Source organism: Ascaphus truei, chromosome 16 (assembly GCF_040206685.1).
Source record: "Ascaphus truei isolate aAscTru1 chromosome 16, aAscTru1.hap1, whole genome shotgun sequence".
NCBI classification, from domain to species: domain Eukaryota; kingdom Metazoa; phylum Chordata; class Amphibia; order Anura; family Ascaphidae; genus Ascaphus; species Ascaphus truei.
Genome location: NC_134498.1, coordinates 43023489 through 43042285, shown reverse-complemented (window position 1 = coordinate 43042285; position 18797 = coordinate 43023489). Strand labels below are relative to the sequence as shown.

The following is an 18797-nucleotide window of genomic DNA, read 5'->3' as shown; positions in this document are numbered from 1 at the left end:
CTGCACGGGACTAAGACACCGTGTCTGTCGCAGACCCAGGGAGTGGAAGATCCGGAGGAGCGAGTCCAGAGCCAGACTGGATCGCGTAGCAGAATGGCGTTGGAGGAGATCCTTGTGGAGGAAGAGATTCCGCTTGGGAATCCACCGCAAGATGGCGTCGCAGCACGTGCGTGTGCGGAAGTGGTGCCGGAGGACCAGGGAGGCCCCGAGTGGGAGATGGTGCCGCCTCTGCGATCGAGCAGCGGGAAGCGATCCCCTATTATCCAGGGGAATGGACGTTTGAACTGCAACCCCAGAAGCTCCGCTGTTGAGAATAAAGATGGACTTTGTGGCGACGTCAAGACAGGTATCGCTGGAGAGCAGGTCGAAACCCTGTCAGTACCTACTGTTCGGTCCCGTCCCCAAACCCCGTCCACACCCAAGGTTAGTCCTACGGCCCTCGCTAAAGCCCCTGTACCCGTCCCTATCCTATTTGGATCTAGTTCCAGTTTAGGGTTGTCCGGGGAGTCACGGGGTCCTTTTGATGATCGGACTGGGAGCCTGGACATGGGTACGTCGGATGATGGGTCGGAGGGAGGAGGGAGCATGTCCCGACAAGTGTCGGTGTCGAGTGATTGTCCTAGCGGGATGAGTATTACTGTTAGGAATACCTCTCACCGTAAGGGAGTTAATACCAGATCTGAGGGTACATCTGGAGTGTCTTCTGGTGGGCCTGATGAGGAGTCCCTAGAGGAAAATGCAGATTCTAGCTCCGAGGAACGGAAGGAGACTAGGTGGTGGGCCCCCTTGTACGAGGGGTATGTCTCGTGGTTTGACCGCACCCGCTTTATTTTAGAGAGGGAGGGGGTGGTTGATCACTGGTGGGCTGCCGGGGATTTTGATGATGAATCCTACCTTAGGGCTCTAAGGGTACGATGGGACCGTATACAGGCAGGCCTAATTATTCCTAAGGGGTCCGCAGGGTTAGATGATCCGGTGGAGACACATGAGCCCCTATCATGGGTGTTGCCCGGGAAGGCTGGTCAAACCAGTTTAACTAGGGCTTGCAGAGCTGAGCGAGCTATCATTGCCAAGTACAGGAAGTCCCATGGGCTTGATTACCCCTATGTCCCTGAACCTCTAATGACAGAGATAGAGGAGAATAGGGAGAGATGGCTCAAGAATGATATTCAGTATTATATCATTGAGAGAGGGGGAGCCATTAAAGGTATACAGGCCGAGCAGAGGGTAGCTCAACTGATGCGGGGCGAGAGGTAAAGAAGCCAGATCCTCGGCATTACTATTGAGTGTCCAATAGAGTGGTCTGTTGTTTCTTTTGCGCTCCCTGCTGGTCAGTGAGTGTACTGAGCGTTCATTATTATGTTATGTAATGATGTTGCTGTGTTATTTGTGTGTTCTTTTGCAGTGTTTCCTGGCGCAAGGTACACCAAATTTAGGTCCCAGCCGGGACGGTGGGTATTCACCAGGGGGAGTATGTAGCCATGCATAATAATGACTGCATACGTCTTCTCTGTTGGCAGTAAGTCCTGGTATATACAGGCCTGCCCACAGTAGTTATGGAGGTTTTCCCTCACACCCAAGTGTGGTGCCCTGTGTAAGGATGGGAGTGGCTGTATGCTCTGAGTCCCTGGATAGTGACCTCAGAGATGCGCCTGCCCCCTGGAGTATAAAGGGCACAACACTGACAGTTAGTGTTGTTGTTCGGAGCAGAGAGTAAACCGAAGATACAGATATTGCAGGAACACTTTTGTGACCCTAGTGCAGTAACTAGCGGGAGCATAGTGATAATTCCAGTATGTTTACGCCACGCTGTGTCCAGGGACCTGGCACAGTGGTGATCTCCCTAGGAGAAAGGGAATCCCACTTCATTATTGGAGGGCGTACCTGGCAAAGGGACATCACGCAGAGATGTGCGGCTAGAGCTGGCAGCTGCATGGGGCAGTCTGCTTCATCCCTGTACTTAATAAAGATGTCCTTGAAAACAAGAACCCCACTGTGTGAGTGTGAGCTTACTCGACAGTGGATGGCACCAAGAAGGAGTTCCTCACCAGGACCATCTCCCTGCGGAAGCATAGATCCTGATGAGGTGGAGGCGCTGCACATGATGTAAGTTGGACTCGTACCCACTACCTCAGCTACCTGTCCTGATTGACATCCCCTAATAACATCAAGCGGGAGACTCAGGAGTCCTGTTACTGCAGGTGCACCACCACACACGCCTTGTAATGGGGGATTGGTTAGACTACCCGGGCCAATGTGAGATTGGGTGGGGGAATACCCGTTACACATGTCAACACAGATTTATGCTATGTGGCATGTGCTTCTTTCTTTCAAATATATATATATATATTATGGAGGGACCGCACTCCAACAACACGTGTATATATACACACACACACGTAGGTACAATGGAGCGCTCTTCTAATTGTCCTCATGAAAATATACTGTACTACTATTTTTTTTAACCTTTATCTTTTAGAAATCAAAGAATGATCCAACCAGAGCCTTTATTCTCTTTCCACGAATATACTCTTGTGCAGTACTGCAGACTGATTTATAATGCAGTATTTTCACAAGGCGTGTGAGGATTATCTGCTAGGAAGGATGCCTTGCTCACAGCGATATGTGTCTGAAGGGCTTAGTTCTGCTTCCACTCGTAGCCTCTCAAGTCCATCCCTGCTGGGGATGTACAGTGTCCTAGCCTTCACTGATAATATCACAGACCCATTGAAAGGACATACTGGTGGGATATTATATGAGGAAGAGACAGGACAAACTATTTTCTGACATAAATTGGTGAAAATAGCAGTTGAAGACATTCTTCTGTTGATTGTTGTGTACATAAGATGCAGCAATTAAGGCTTCTTATGAGGCAAACGATGGAGTGTAGGGTATTGATTTTGTTGATGATCTTCATAAAATAATTGGCAGGGCCTATATATATACAGTATATATCTATATACTGTGTATATATATATATATATATATATATATATATATATATATATATATATATATATATATACGATCATAAACTATTTATAAAATAGGACTGGCTGTTTGGGGCGTGCAGTAACTTAGTAAGGTTATTAAAAGGGGTGGCCAGAATATTTATACCACAGAAACCAGTCATGGTTGGGCGGTATGAGGGGTTAGAACTAAGACCGTTAAAAAATAACCTGGATGGAAAATACACATGTACAGTAACTTGTGCACTAGAGCAGGGGTTCTCAACTACAGTCCTCAGCCCCCCCACCCCCCCAACAGGTCAGGTTTTCAGGATATCCCTGCTTCAGCACAGGTTTCTCAATCAGTCCCAGCTTCACCGCAGGTGGCTCAATCAGAGGCTCAGTCTTAGACTGAGCCTCTGATTGAGCCATCTGTGCTGAAGCTGGAATATCCTGAAACCTGACCTGTTGGGGGGGGGATAGAGAACTGTATTTGAGTACCACTGCACTAAATAGCATAAAGCTAGCAGATGTTACATGTCAATCAAAATCACTAGAATATGTTGTATGCTTCTATCTTCTTGTAGATACTGTATATGTATCATTTTACCTCTGGCACATAAGGTCTTTATATGACAATCTCTGCTTTTTTTCCTTCCTCCAGGATAAAAACATTAAGGAAAAAATAATATTTCCTCCTTCCACTGCCAGATCTTTCTCGGAGACAAATAGGAGACCTGTGATTATTTTGACAACATGCCCACTAAAATTACGCCTGAACTCTGACTTTTCTTGGACTCCACTTCAGCAGACGTGTCCTAAAACTGTCACCATCGAGTTGCACTCACAAATCCATGCCAAAAAGTATTATTGACTTACACTCCACACGCCCTAAATGACCGTTCGAATAGAACCTTAAAAAATGGAAAACTGTAAATTTCGGCTGATTAATGAACTGTGACAATGTCACCATTTAAATCAGTGACACGTTTATAAGACAAAATATTCACAATATATTGCTCAAGGTACACATACTGTGGCAGTGGGTCATACTGTTTTATTTCCTACATGAATATGAATGTGCTGATTAAATATTGTTGTCGGACGCTTCAAACAATAACGTATCAGACCCATAGAATTTGGGAAATAAATGTTTTTTTTGTCTTTGTCTCCATACATTTTCATAGATGTTGACACATCTTTGCTCATTTCTAGAAGCCAGTAGATGTGGTTATTCACTGTTGTAGGTATACAAGCATAAAAAAAGATTATTGGTGAGCTATGACTTAGGAGTTTAAAATGTTTTTATATGTGTTTAACGTTTCTTTGGGCCATTTATATGGTTTATTTTATAAGGCACCGTTATTTTCATTATCCAATTATGCTAATTAGAAGCTTAGATATGACTCCTGATGAAGCTTGTGTCACGAAATGCGTTGAGTCAAGTAGGAGGTCATAGGGACGGATATACGATATATATAGGATGTACAATACCGGAGATGATGTCCGGCGCCCGAGCTGGTGAGATCCTCGTAGCGAGTCTCAGCCCTCCCCCCCCCCAGCACTTACCCTGTACGCCTTCCCACTTGATCTTTATATTTGTATATGTACCAAAGGATTTGTGTAATGTGCATCTCTCAACTTGTTACGCCGTGCGCGCGGATTTTTAGTTGGCTGACGTTAGTCAGCCTTTCTCTATAGAAGGGCCGCGCGCGCGCACGGCAGGGAGAGGGGAGCCGACAGACAGCGGCGAAGGTGAGGAAATTCACCTTTTCGCGCCTCTGCCTGCGCTCAATGTATGCATGTGTATGTATGTATATATATATGTGTGTGTGTGTGTGTGTGTGTGTATGTGTGTATGTATTTGTGTGTCTACACAAATTTAATAAATATATTATTTCTACCAATGTTTTTTTTTAATCAATAATAAATTACACATAGACATACATACACACATACACACACATAAACACACATAAACACTGTATACTCATACTGTATACTCATACAGTATACATACAAAAAGCATGCGGCACGTGCACGCGCTTTCGCATAGGCATGCGGCCGCATGCTGTATAGAACGGCCCTTACACTAATTGTACTCCTATTTTCTATTTCTGTTCCCCAACAAGCTCTGAGAAACCCCAAACATTACTACATTTTATATATATATATATATATATATATATATATATATATATATATATATATATATATGTATATGTATATAAGTGGCAAAAGGAGTGCTAGTGGGCGTGGCTAAATGTATATAACAAAAAACAAACAAAGATACCCAAAGCTACTTCCAATGCGACAAAAATACACAGTGCAATACCTATTTATTCTCTTGAAAAAGGGTCATTTAGTTCAACCCTTTGGCCAAAGCGTCTTAAGCCTGCTAGCCAACGTCAAGACATGACCGTTAGCACGTCCTACCTGAGTAAAAATTCTGATTTACCTGTATAATTACAGGAAGAATGATCAGCATTGGATCTGTCGTAACCCAGCAAAAGGAAACTGACTTGCCAACTTGGAAAGTGAGGAGGGGCGAGCTTAAACTTTAGGGGGTGGGGGATTATATAAAATAATTCTAATGAATCAACAATATTTCGCAGTCCCAAATACAGACGTGCGAATGTCTTCAAAAGGGCTTATCAATGTTTTTGTATTTTTTCTTAGATTTAGTTTTATTTGTGAAATTTGGTAGATTTTGCAAATTTTCCCCAGAATTTTGCCACTACTCGCTATTTTGTGAAATGGCAGTAAATATAGGGTCAAGTCACCTGCATGTTGACTTGGAGAGATACAAATCAGCACCAAAAAAGGAACGTGTCACCGGTTCGCAAACTCTTTGCGCATCTTTACTCTCAAATGTTTCAATCGGTTTAGTTACATTTGACATACTGAAAGAGTAGTGATTAACCTGTTACATGGGCTCCACCTGCTTCAAAACGAAAACCCACTAGGGAGTTATTGCTTTCATTATTACTTGTAAATTGTTACATACTGCAACTCCCAAAAGCATTTACTAAACAAAGGGTGCAAATATTTTCAGGGATCTTGGCGACAATGGGATCCGTACATGCAGTGTACAAGTGTGTCTTGCTACAGTACATCTGTACGTGCAGTGTACACGGGAAGTGTGAGTCTTGCTACAGTATATCTGTACGTGCAGTGTACACGGGAAGTGTGAGTCTTGCTACAGTATATCTGTACGTGCAGTGTACACGGGAAATGTGAGTCTTGCTACAGTACATCTGTACGTGCAGTGTACACGGGAAGTGTGAGTCTTGCTACAGTACATCTGTACGTGCAGTGTACACGGGAAGTGTGAGTCTTGCTACAGTACATCTGTACGTGCAGTGTGCACGGGAAGTGTGAGTCTTGCTACAGTACATGTATACATGCAGTGTACACGGGAAGTGTGAGCCTTGCTACAGTACATGTATACATGCAGTGTACACAGGAAGTGTGAGCCTTGCTACAGTACATGTATACATGCAGTGTACACGGGATGTGTGAGCCTTGCTACAGTACATGTATACATGCAGTGTACACGGGAAGTGTGAGTCTTGCTACAGTACATGTATACATGCAGTGTACACGGGAAGTGTGAGTGTTGCTACAGTACATGTATACATGCAGTGTACACGGGAAGTGTGAGCCTTGCTACAGTACATGTATACATGCAGTGTACACGGGAAGTGTGAGCCTTGCTACAGTACATGTATACATGCAGTGTATATGGGAAGTGTGAGCCTTGCTACAGTACATGTATACATGCAGTGTACACGGGAAGTGTGAGTCTTGCTAGATCTGTACATGTATACATGCTGTGTACACGGGAAGTGTGAGTCTTGCTACACTACATGTATACATTCAGTGTACACGGGAAATGTGAGTCTTGCTACACTACATGTATACATGCAGTGTACACGGGAAGTGTGAGCCTTGCTACAGTACATGTATACATTCAGTGTACACGGGAAGTGTGAGCCTTGCTACAGTACATGTATACATTCAGTGTACACGGGTAGTGTGAGTCTTGCTACACTACATGTATACATGCAGTGTACACGGGAAGTGTGAGCCTTGCTACACTACATGTATACATGCAGTGTACACGGGAAGTGTGAGCCTTGCTACAGTACATGTATACATGCAGTGTACACGGGAAGTGTGAACCTTGCTACAGTACATGTATACATGCAGTGTACACGGGAAGTGTGAGCCTTGCTAGATCTGTACATGTTGGGATTGTGATTCCAAAGCGGAACTCACAGGGCATAGAAAGGAAACTGAAATATTAGAAATGATATACAGAATTATTATGAAGTGGAAGCCTGAAAGCAAACCCTAGGCAAGTCCACTATACTGACAAGAGGACCATGACCCTCGTGGCATTGCAGAAATACATTGCAGAAGTGCTTGACATCTGGCACTTTTGACTTTGAGCCATGCCTCGGGTACTGCCATGGTACTCACTGTGCTATTGCTGCAGACACTTTCTATGGCCAATAAAGCAATGTTGTCTGACAGGGAACCAAACCTAAAAATAACACTGCGCTCTGTAACATTGAATACAAATGTACCAAAAGGCGTTTTGTTCTGCACAAACTAATGAGGCAATCACTAGTGATCTCTTATCAGAAGTTCCGTGGGATTATCAATGCTTGCACACAATTACACGTTATGCATTTTTTCTAATTACAGCTAAGCAATATAATGAATAATGCTAATTGTGCATACGCTGTGTGAGAGAAGTGTACTCCCTTCTCTCTGTTAGAGGTCAGACATCCTTCCATGTGTAGATATCCCTTGGCCACGGATTGCCTGCAGGTAGCTCTCAGGCACAGAGTCAGTTACGGGTAGTAGGCTCATGTGCCGCTCCAATAAGGTAGCGTGTGTATGAAGGATAATGATGCCACCAATACCCACAATGTCTTTGGGTAGAAGACACATTTTTCACCTACCCCAGTGGTTCTAGGTCAGTCTGCAGGCCCCCTTCGAGTGCTACAAGGAACCCGCATAAAGCACTGATCACATCTCGTTCCACCCAGCCTGTGGGACCATGAGCATAAAGACTGCCCGCTCTGTCACCCCTCTATGCTTTCCTTGTATAGTCCTTGCTGGTAGGTTATACCATACTCCAATGTCTCATGTGCTTCATCGGTTCATAACATGTTTTCCTCTTCCCATCTTTTCCCCACCATCATTTGCAACTTGATGTGTTTGCAACTTGTTCAAATTCGCAAAAACACTGTTTCCCGGGAAAAAAACCAGCAAAAAATCAGCACACACCAGAAAAATGTCCCCAAATGAGCAGAGAACACACCAACCTCCTCTTCAACGCCTCATCCACATTGGGTACCAAAGATGTAGTATATCCAGTCAGTTAGCCAAATTTGTAGATGTTGACTTGGTCAAGGTAAGGGCCAGCAGGCTATGAAGTTCTTGGGCAGGGTGGCGAGCAGGGGAGGACTTTAAAGAAAAAGGGTGCCAGGGACTTTTATTACAAAAATAAAGTTACTTATTATTTAGTAACCTGCAACTAAAATAGCAGCAATAATTCTTCAGAAAAGGGGACAACAAAACAACAACAAAACTCCATCCATGAAGTGGATACCCAGTGACCTAGGCTCTCACCCAATGGAGGTACTGACTTTGAAGGACAGTGGTGCTACCCAGGGTAAAGACGCCAAGGCTTGGACTAGATCAGTACTTCCCAACCTTTTTTAAATGGTGTACCCGCTGCTATAAAATATTTGATGCGCAAACCCCTAATGTGCAGACAGCATGTGTGGTGTAGCTATCACTTTGGAAACTCCTGCTGCATTTACTACTATACCACCCATACTAAAGTGCACAGTCCCCCACGGGCTCAGGAACCAATTATACTGCCTGAGAACAGCCATTACGTCTCCTTGGAGACACTTCACAAATCCCTAAGGGTTCTAGATCAGATCTTCTTACTACCTCCAGATTGCAACAGTAACTATATACTGTATACCAGTGTTTTTCAACAGGGGTTCCTAGGAGCCCCTTGGGTTCCCTGCAATGTTCAGGTCATTTGAAAATTGTACCAAATACAGAAGAATTTACTATCATCTGATCTCATACACACTATTACTGATGGAGCCACCTGTGCTGAAGCAGGGATATCCTGAAAACCTGGCCTGTTGGTGAGGACTGGAGTTGGCCACCTCTGTCCTGATATGTAGAAATGTGTCTGTCAAAGCTCACCTATCCGCAACAATCCACAGATCGAAAATACACTGTTCATTGTATTCTGTATTGATAGCACCAAGTAGGCACATGTTACAATGATGTTTACACTGTATCAAGTGTAGCAAACTGAGATGCCTTGCATGATGGAATGTTTCCTATCCTGTAATTTGTCTCCGAGTTCCATTACAGTCTCCTGTTTTCTTCTTCTTTTCTTTCTAGCGTTACTCACCGCCAAGCCTCCTAAGCCATTGTTCCCCGTGGAGAACCAGCCAAGTGTTATAGATGTCCAGCTGGGTAAGTCCCCCTTCTGGGAATAATAGATTCTCAACCTCCACGCCATTATCAGATGGGAGAAATTGCACTCAGGACGGAAGGTTTTTATTGCCACTGTTATTACATGCCAATCAATGTGCTACTTCACCTTTATAATGCTGGGGTATGTTGCAGTAGGGGGTATGAAGGTGTGAATTTGTGCACCGTCAGAGACTGTTAATGCTAACTGGTTGAACTGCACAGCACATTAAATATGCAACATTTGCAGTCTTTTTTCTAAGGTTGATAGATTATAAGGAAGTTATGAAATGTCAACTACACTAATGTTCCCTTTGGTATTACTGCTGCCTGCAACACTGATGGGGTTAAATGCAATAATTAAAACAAGCGGATAGATTAAAGAGTGGCAAGGCATATGTTTTTTTTTACTATTGCTTCTTTATCTGTTATCATAAATATTTGACAAACAGACACAGACCCTGTAAGCTCAGAACCCAAATCCCCTACATCATATATATTGTGTCAAATAGTGTGATATTAGGATTGCAGCCTTCGTGCTATATCATGTAAATTTAGAGACAGCGATTGAGACTAAGGGCCTTATGCAGTAAGCGCCGATAAGCTGTTTATCGCCATTTTTCCGGCAAATTTGCCCTCCCGGTTCAGTAAGCGCCGATAACTGGGAAACTTATCGGCAGCCGGGTGCTGATAAGCCACTTATCGGCACTTTTTGAACTCGGCTGAATTCAAGTAGCCCCGACCAGCTTTTCGCTGCTGATCGGAACTCCAGAATGGAGAGTTTTTCGGCAATCCAGCCCGCCAACTAAAGTTGGCAAGTTGGTGGAGGAGAAGCATCGGCAAGGGCGACACTTAGAAAAAATCAGGCCTTTTTCCTGTCTGTGATTGATGCCGGGGGTCTCCGGAGCTGATACCAGCACCAGAGGCCCCCTGCACATGTACACTATGAATAAAAGTTGTTTATAAATACTTTATATTTTGCCGATGTTTGCGCTGAGAGAGCGGCTGGTCTCTCTCTGCTGCAAACACCTATCGGCAGAAAAGGCCTATCGGCAGGTTATCGGGAGCCAGCCTGTTTCGGCACAGGCTCATCGGCAATTTTGCTTTCGCAGTGATTCGGCAGGGATCGGCATGGATTCGGCCCTTACTGAATACTGCGAGGGCAAATCGCCAAAATCATGCCAATAGGGAACACTTGCCGAAAGCACTTTTTCGGCGCTTACTGCATAGAGCCCTAAGTCAGGGTGCTCAACGCCAGTCCTCAAGACCCCCCAACGGGTCAGGTTTTAAAGGATCTCCATGCTTTAGCAGAGGTGGCTCAATCAGTGGCTCAGTCCACTGACTGAGCCACCTGTCTAGAAGCAGGGATATCCTTAAAACCTGACCTTTTGGGGGGTCTTGAGGACTGGAGTTGAGAACCCCTGAACTATGGGATTAAGAAACTCTTTATTAATCCTACTAATAAAACACTACTAAATGAAGTCTTAGTGCTGTGAAGCGATATGTACATTAACGGCGCTGTATAAATAAAGACATACATACAAGTCTAAATGACACAGTGAAGGCAATCACCTCTCCTAGTTTGTGTACATTGTTTATTAACTTTATTTTAATAAAAGCACATCTCCGAATGTTTATAAGAGACAAACCTGGAAGTCCCAGGCTGAATTTGAAGAATAAATGTGTCTCGTGAATATTTGAAGTTATTTGAGGTTATGAAATGGAGAATGAAACAAGAGGTTGTATAAGCAGTACAAGTGGGTAGAATCGTGGAATAAATGTTTGTTACAATCAACTTCTACAATATTTATCAGAATGTATCTGTGTGTCTCTCTGGATTGTCATTTATGTACAGGTTATAAATGTCGGCGCTGTGTACAGTTTGTCTGTAATCAAGATCTTTTCTGCAGTATTTCAAGCAGACTACACACAACATGATACATCCAACATGTGCCATCTTATCATTTTCCTTTGAGTCGTGGTGCTGAATTTAGATATCTGTAATGCTACTAAGTAATAAGTATATACATCCTTGTGTATATAACTATTGTCCTAATTTAATTGAATTGTCTTTGGAACAGGCACAGAGAAAGAGAGGGGGAGAGAGAGGAGGTGAATAGGGACTGGTGAGATCTGCAATACACTCACGTCAGGTCCGACCAGCAGTGAATGGGTTAGATCAGGGGTAGACAACTCCGGCCCTCAAGAGCTACCAACAGGTCAGGTTTTCAGGATATCCCTGCTTCAGCACAGTCAAAGACCGAGCCACTGATTAAGCCCCTGTGCTGAAGCAGGGTTGTCCTGAAAGCCTATCTCATTGGTAGCTCTTGAGGACTGGAGTTGGCCACTCCAGGGTTAGATGCTCTCACTTTAAGTGACAATCTTCAGCTGATATTTTTCAGGATTTCCATTTAAGGCTCTAAGGTCTTGTCATTTTGTGTGTCTAGAGAACAGTTCACAGCTGAAAAAAGTCAGCATTGTCTTTACAGGCCTCCGGCTGTTTTGTAGGGGGCTGCCCTGGCAAATTATCACTTCTACAGGGAGTCCATAACACATTTTTGCCTGTGGCACCAGACAGGACATGTGCTGGTCAAGCGTTAGTACAGTATCTGTGTTCTTGCATCTGCCAGAACCTAGCAGCAGGGATGGGCACATTTTTTCAGACAGATGAAAGCCAGAGAATGTTCTCATGCACACAGCGAATGTTATAAAAATAAATTGCAAATTGAGTTGGAAAATTATCTTTTTTTTTAGTTTTTTTTTTTTTTAAATAAATGGGCATGTTTCAGACATTTCCACCAGTCCACTTAATATTTAGCACTTTTGCTAAGCAACAGGAACTGGATTCCACCACTGTCTTTACATTGATCTTTTATTAGCAGTTTTAAATGATATGGTGAACTTCCCTTGTTACACTGCTATAGTTGAGATGGGGGGTGGAGTAATATGCTGCATTAGTCATTTGTTCATATGGGCCAAAATCCCAAGATTAACTGCTTGCATTCCTCATTAAATCATTTAAAATCCCTGACCCTGAAAAACTAAACTGCAAGATCAATGGAGTAGAGACTCATGGCATATCTGTTATTATTATTCACAGTATTGTTATATAACTATGAGTCAAGTGAGAATATTAGTAACTAAAGTCATCCTTTACCTGATAGTGCTACAAGTCTTTCCAGGCCAATTACTTAATTATTACTGTAGGTGTCCATTAAGTAACAGGACAACACAGCACTTAAGATAGCACCCAACTGGAAACCCAACTCGAGTTATAATTGACAATTCTGGTAAATGCTGGCCTCTGTAAACGCTGTGCCTCCTCGTAGAAAATCCTGTGCCCCCCGTTTGCACACCCTTGCTCTACTGGAATGTTGGTGGGATCCACTACAATGCGGGATCATCTTCAATGAACATCAGTGGTAAGTATTATGGTTTTGTGAGTGCACAACGTAACAGTATCATTACTTAAGCAAGCAAGTATACCATGAGCTATAGTTATTGATGTCAATAGATAATAACTAATTTGATTAATGGCCTATTAAATCAAATATATATCGTTTTAAGTAATGAAATGGAATCGAATGGTAATAGATGGTAAACAAGTTTATAAACAATTGGTCGACTTGGATTTTGCAAAGGCTTTTGATACGGTTCCATACAAGAGGTTGAAGGATAGACAACAGCGAGTTATCATAAATGGAACTTTTTCGGGTTGGTCCACAATTGTGAGTGGAGTACCTCAGGGATCAGTACTGTGACCCCTGCTTTTTAACTTGTTTATTAATGACATTGAAGTTCACATTAAATAGTATAAGATATATAGATAGTAGAATCAGAGTAGGGTGTAATTTTTCTCCAGGACTAGGGTAGACTGGAAACTTGGGCAGGTAAATAGCAGATGAGGTTTAATAGAGATACATTTATTTATTTATTTATAAAATATTTTACCAGGAAGTAATACATTGAGAGTTACCTCTCGTTTTCAAGTATGTCCTGGGCACAGAGTAAAACAAATAATACATGGTTATAAGTACAGTTACATAAATGAACAGGGTATTCATTATATACAAGACATTGCGTGCACAGTTAAAGAAAATATATATTATGAGCATATGAAACAGTTACAGACCAGGTTAAAATGTGAGACAGCCTTAGATTTGAAAGAACTTAAACTGGTGGTAGATGTGAGAGTCTCTGGTAGGTTGTTCCAGTTTTGGGGTGCACGGAAGGAGAAGGAGGAACGTCCGGATACTTTGTTGAGCCTTGGGACCATGAATAGTCTTTTGGAGTCTGATCTCAGGTGATAAGTGCTGCAAGTGGTAGGGGTGAGGAGCTTATTCAGGTAGCTGGGTAGCTTGCCCATGAAGAATTTAAAGGCAAGACAGGAAAGGTGAACTTTGTGCCTAGACTCTAGTGTTGACCAATCTAGTTCTTTGAGTAGAACTAAATATAAGTTTATGCATTTGGGAAACAAGAATAAACAGATAACTTACAAATTAAATGGGGATAAATTAGGTGAATCCTTGATGGAGAAGGATGTGGGAGTGCTTGTAGACAGCAGGCTTAGCAATAGTGCCCAATGTCATGCAGTAGCTGCAAAGGCAAACACGATCTTATCTTGCATTAAACTGGCAATGGATGTAATAGTAGTGAGCATAATTATGCCCCTCTATAAAGCATTAGTAAGACCTCACCTTGAGTATGGAGTACAGTTTGGGCACCATTCCATAAAAAAGACATTATGGAACTGGAGAGAGTGCAGAGAATAGTCACCAAATTAATAAAGGAGATGAATAATCTGATTTATGAGGAGAGGATAGCTAAATTAGATTTGTTAACATTAGAAAAGAGGCACCTAGGATGGGAGTAGATAACTGTACAAATATATTCGGGAGCCTTCAAAAGAACTATTCATCCCAAGGGTAGTACACACGACACAGGGTCATACCTTAAGGTTGGAGGAAAGGAGATTTCACCAACAACAAAGAAAAGGGTTCTTTATAGTAAGCAATAGCAGAGAGAAATGGCAGAGCACAACCGGAATCATCCAAAAAAGAAAATTAGGAGGAAAGTGCGTTATCCATAAAAGGGTTTAATAGTCATGGAAGGAAAAAGGCAAGGCATTACCCTACCAACATGTTTCGTGCTACACAGTAGAGTAATGCCTTGCCTTTTTTCCCTCCATGATTATTAAATCTTTATATGGATAACGCACTTTCCTCCTAATTCTCTCTTTTTTTGGATGATTCCGGTTGTGCTCTGCCATTTCTCTCTCCTATTGCATTCTATCCCCAAGGACGGAGACACACCTTGAATGTCTGACAGGATTAACATGGACGCTGCAGTAGATTCATTAGTTTTTCCTGCTTGCTACATGGTTATATTATTCTGCTAAGGGATTCGGGTATTGTTTATTGGGGTGATTATTAGCCTTTGGGTTCCTGGACAACTTGAGTGCCATCTATGCTGGTTTACCAACTAGGATACCACACCCAGTACCCTCCCTACAATCAAGATTACATCCCAGACCTCACACAGGATTCACCATCATTATTCCATTATTACCATGGCTGTACACGGTTCTTAGCACCACACATTATACTCCTTCTTTACAGTAAGGGCAGTTACAATATGGGATTCATTACCCATGGAGACTGTGATGGCAGATACAATAGATATATAAAAAAACAAAAAACGTTGAACATCTTTTTAGAAAGGAAAGGTATACAGGGATATACCAAATCCGTAAACATGGGAAGGATGTTGATCCAGAGACTAATCTGATTGCCAATATTGGAGTGAGGAAATGATTTATTTTCCCCTTATGAGATATCATTAGATTAGATTTCCTGGGGTTTTTTGTTTGCCTTCCTCTAGATCAATATACTGTAAGTACAAATATAGGATAAGTATGTGTCGTCTAAATTTAGCATAGGTTGAACTTGATGGATGTATGTCTTCTTTCAACCATCTACTATGTAACTATATAACCTAAGATGTATTTGACTTTTCTTTTAGGCGTTAATGTAGTGTTTTAGCAATTTCACTTTATATTTTAAATTACATCTGGGTTTTTTTTTTTTGCCTTCTAACACAGCAATCTCTTTATAATTCATGCAGGTTTCTAAATGGAAACTCTGGGGTTTGCCCAGCATACGATCTCTATGAGGAAAATGTTCTAAACCAGCAATATAAAGCATGTTAGATTGAGATTAAATTACTGCAGTCACATTCACATATCTTGTTTCCTGACCCAGAATAGTTTGTGCATTACAGCAATAATCCTTTAATGCCGGCAAAATGCTCCAGCTTTAGACAGAATGATCGAATTGCAGTAGTTATGTTGATGGGTTTTGTTTTCTAAGGCATCATTTTGTTAGCATTAATAATCTGTAAATGTTAACAAATTGAACTAGCATTTTTTTCAAGTTGCTGAACAAAATGGAATTTCACATAGGTATTCGAACACCGTGTTCAGCATGAGTTATTGTACATATAGGCCATTTTACTGTCGCTGTGAGGTTTTTTTTGTGGGTATAAATATCATTTATTAAGTTTACCACAGATGCTGCTCACTTGTATATGGAGCGCTCTGATAATGTCTTAAGATGTTACATTGTATATACAGTACAGCTAATATAATGTGTCCCACCTGTGAGCATGTGACCTGCAAGGGACAAAGGTCAATACACTGCTTGTAGGTGGGCAATATTTGATAACCCCCAAGTAAGCCCTCTTTGAAGACATCACACACCCAGGAAAAGTCTTGGCCTGTCATAAACCCAATATATCGTATTTTATTATTTTTTTTTAAACAAACGGTAACCACATTAACCCCTGAAGCACCAGATTGATTAAGACACATACTATTCCCCACCATTTTCCTTACATAATGTATCACGTTATTTTTCACCTAACAGATAAATAGGCATTAGATTAACACAGAAAAGGAATTATAAGGGAGATTTGTTTATTATACTGGCGTTTCATTTAATATCGAATAATGAAAAGAACCAAAGCTTCAAAGCTCTTTTCAGCTTGAGGTGATGTTCATTTTTGTAGGATTTTTTTTTTTTAACCCCAAGAGGGATTTATCTATTGAGGTTTTCTTGTTGCAAAATTGATGGAATGCTGGAAAAAATGCCCTAGCATTTCTGGAGGCCAATAAATAATACATGTTCAGTCATAGGGGCCTATTCATTAAACGGTGAGGATGGTGTTTCCATGTGCAAATGAAAAGACATCTCCCTGCATTCATTAAACAGTTCCCGCTTGTCCAAATCCAGCAACAATGGCTTTTACTTAGCGATTTGGTTCCAGCTGTGCAAATCCGTGAAATGTGCAGATTTCGTCTCCAAAGGATGGAAACGTACAAAATTCAGTCTTTAGGTTCACGCAGCATTTCTTTTGACATGGAAAGCCTTGGACAGACTTCTCGCCTACCGGGTTGGATTGGCGCTTGTGGGTCCATCCTCCCCAACAGACGAAGACTGCCAATACGGGGGGGAGGGAGTCAGCCAGTCCTCCTTTCTCACCTCTTGGACAGGCTTCAGTTGGGAGGTCCCTGCTTGATAACCATGCCCCCCACCACAGGGGGGGGTGGAATAAGGGGGGGGAGTGCCCCAATCCAACTCTGCTCGCCCTACCAAGGGTGGAGATTCAGGATTACATGGAGAGACAGAAGGGAGGCGGGCGGGGGGGGGGGGGGGGGGTTAGAAGAGAGAGGGAACTGCTGTAATTGCTACAGTATGGAAAACTCTCTTTCTTTTCCATCGCCCATCCACATCATGAGTATATTTGTTTTCTTTGGCATGCAAGATAATCATTTGTGGTTTATGTAACTCTAGAACAAATAATACTATTGATAGGATAAAGCCATTTCATTTATAAACTTAATTCTTAAATCTGCTATATATTTAAACAACTTTGCTATGAATGACACCATAATATCAGCTTTCCAAAGACGATGTGAGCTTGCAATAATTATGCACGGTGCTTATCTTTCTAAATATATTCAGACATATATATATGAAATGTGTGCTTGATGCAAAATATGTATTAATCTCCATTATGCCTCATACAGTATTTTTTATTGTGTGCCTATAAATTCCCTATAAATATTAATTCTTAGAATATTATCCTTTATTAAGCTGTCTTCTGATATATGCAAAGACTGTAACACACATCAGTATTAAGATCCAAAATAAACAAAACCATCTCTTGCTATGCCTATTAAAACAAGTTGACTGGTGAAAATATTTTCTGTTACTTTTATGTTGATATGCTACTTTTTTCCTAAATCACAGTAAACTAAGTAAACATTGCATTGATAATACAGAGTAAATGAGCACTTCCGTATTAGATGATACATTTTTTATTTGGACTAAGAATAGATATTATAAGACAAGCTTTAGAGAGTTCTCTCTCTTCCTCAGTGCCATGGGAGACCGGGACAATTACACCAGGGGTCAATACACTAGACAGAACTGCAGAGTTGAACAAAAGTGAATTTATTGGAAAAAAAAGATTCCACAAACCTCCAGTACATAAGACCCACACAAACTCACCCATCTGGGGTAACTGGAGGAACAACCTAGAGCCCTAGGTGCTGGGACATCCGTCCAGAAGTTTACCCCGATATGGGTTTCCAACTTGCGCCACTGTCCTCGATGGTAGGGGCAGCACTGCCTTGCTGTCAGCAGTTTTAAATTTCCCACTGCCACTTCCCTCCAAACTCCTCTGCAAGTCTCCAGAACACCCTCGGAGGACGTCGGAAATGTAAATGGTCCACTTAGTTTCTCTGAGTATTCCATAATAAGTTTCTTGAACCAAAGGCGGGTTCCTATTGATATATCCCTTGGTCTCCATCCACCAACTTAGAGGACGGAGGCCCGACCAATCCAGAGTGGATTGTTTCAAAGTCCAATCAGCGAGTGAGGGCTCTCCTGCGTTGGACCAACCTGCAGCGAAGGAAGGTTATTAGACTTCCAGGACAGCCCACAGGGGTAGGCTTAAGTCAAGCGGGCATTTGAATGGACCTAGGGGTATCATGCCTACAGAGTAGAGTCCCAGCAATGGTTCCCCTTGTCCTCCAAATATCCCCCAAAGGGTTAGGCAACTCAGTTTCTGGGATGAACAATGGGCCCCAAAAGGGGGAGCCACTTCCTCCACACCTGAGTCCACAGCTGTGCCTCACCCAACCATGTCCCAAGCCACTCACCTTATCTCACCCAGGATCTCCTTTGTGTTGAGGCTAGATACATGTATACCCATTCTCAACACAAAGGACTGTACATGTAAATCTTTCAACATACAGTTAGCGGGAAA

General features: G+C 42.3%; 2 protein-coding genes across 17 annotated transcripts in view; one reads left to right on the top strand and one right to left on the bottom strand.

Moving 5' to 3' along the window:
• The window catches only part of IL1RAPL2 (interleukin 1 receptor accessory protein like 2), a 413104-nt gene that overhangs the window by 283010 nt on the left and 111297 nt on the right, over positions 1–18797 (top strand). For all 4 annotated transcript variants that reach the window (XM_075573334.1, XM_075573336.1, XM_075573332.1 and 1 more), the window contains one exon: positions 9396–9470. In XM_075573334.1, the coding sequence (XP_075429449.1) occupies positions 9396–9470 (75 nt within the window). The remainder of the gene's footprint in view (positions 1–9395; positions 9471–18797) is intronic.
• The window catches only part of LOC142467525 (uncharacterized), a 68760-nt gene continuing 64707 nt past the window's right edge, over positions 14745–18797 (bottom strand). For 9 of the 13 annotated variants that reach the window (XR_012788415.1, XR_012788414.1, XR_012788418.1 and 6 more), the window contains 2 exons: positions 18038–18430; positions 14745–17112 (listed from right to left, as the gene is read on the bottom strand). Coding sequence is in view for 8 of the 13 variants with exons in the window: in XM_075573330.1 (XP_075429445.1) it covers positions 18072–18430 (359 nt within the window). In the remaining 5 variants the exon portion in view is untranslated. Of the gene's footprint in view, positions 17113–17964; positions 18431–18797 lie in introns of those variants that run through there. The other 4 variants (XR_012788417.1, XM_075573328.1, XR_012788416.1 and 1 more) reach the window with 2 other exon arrangements.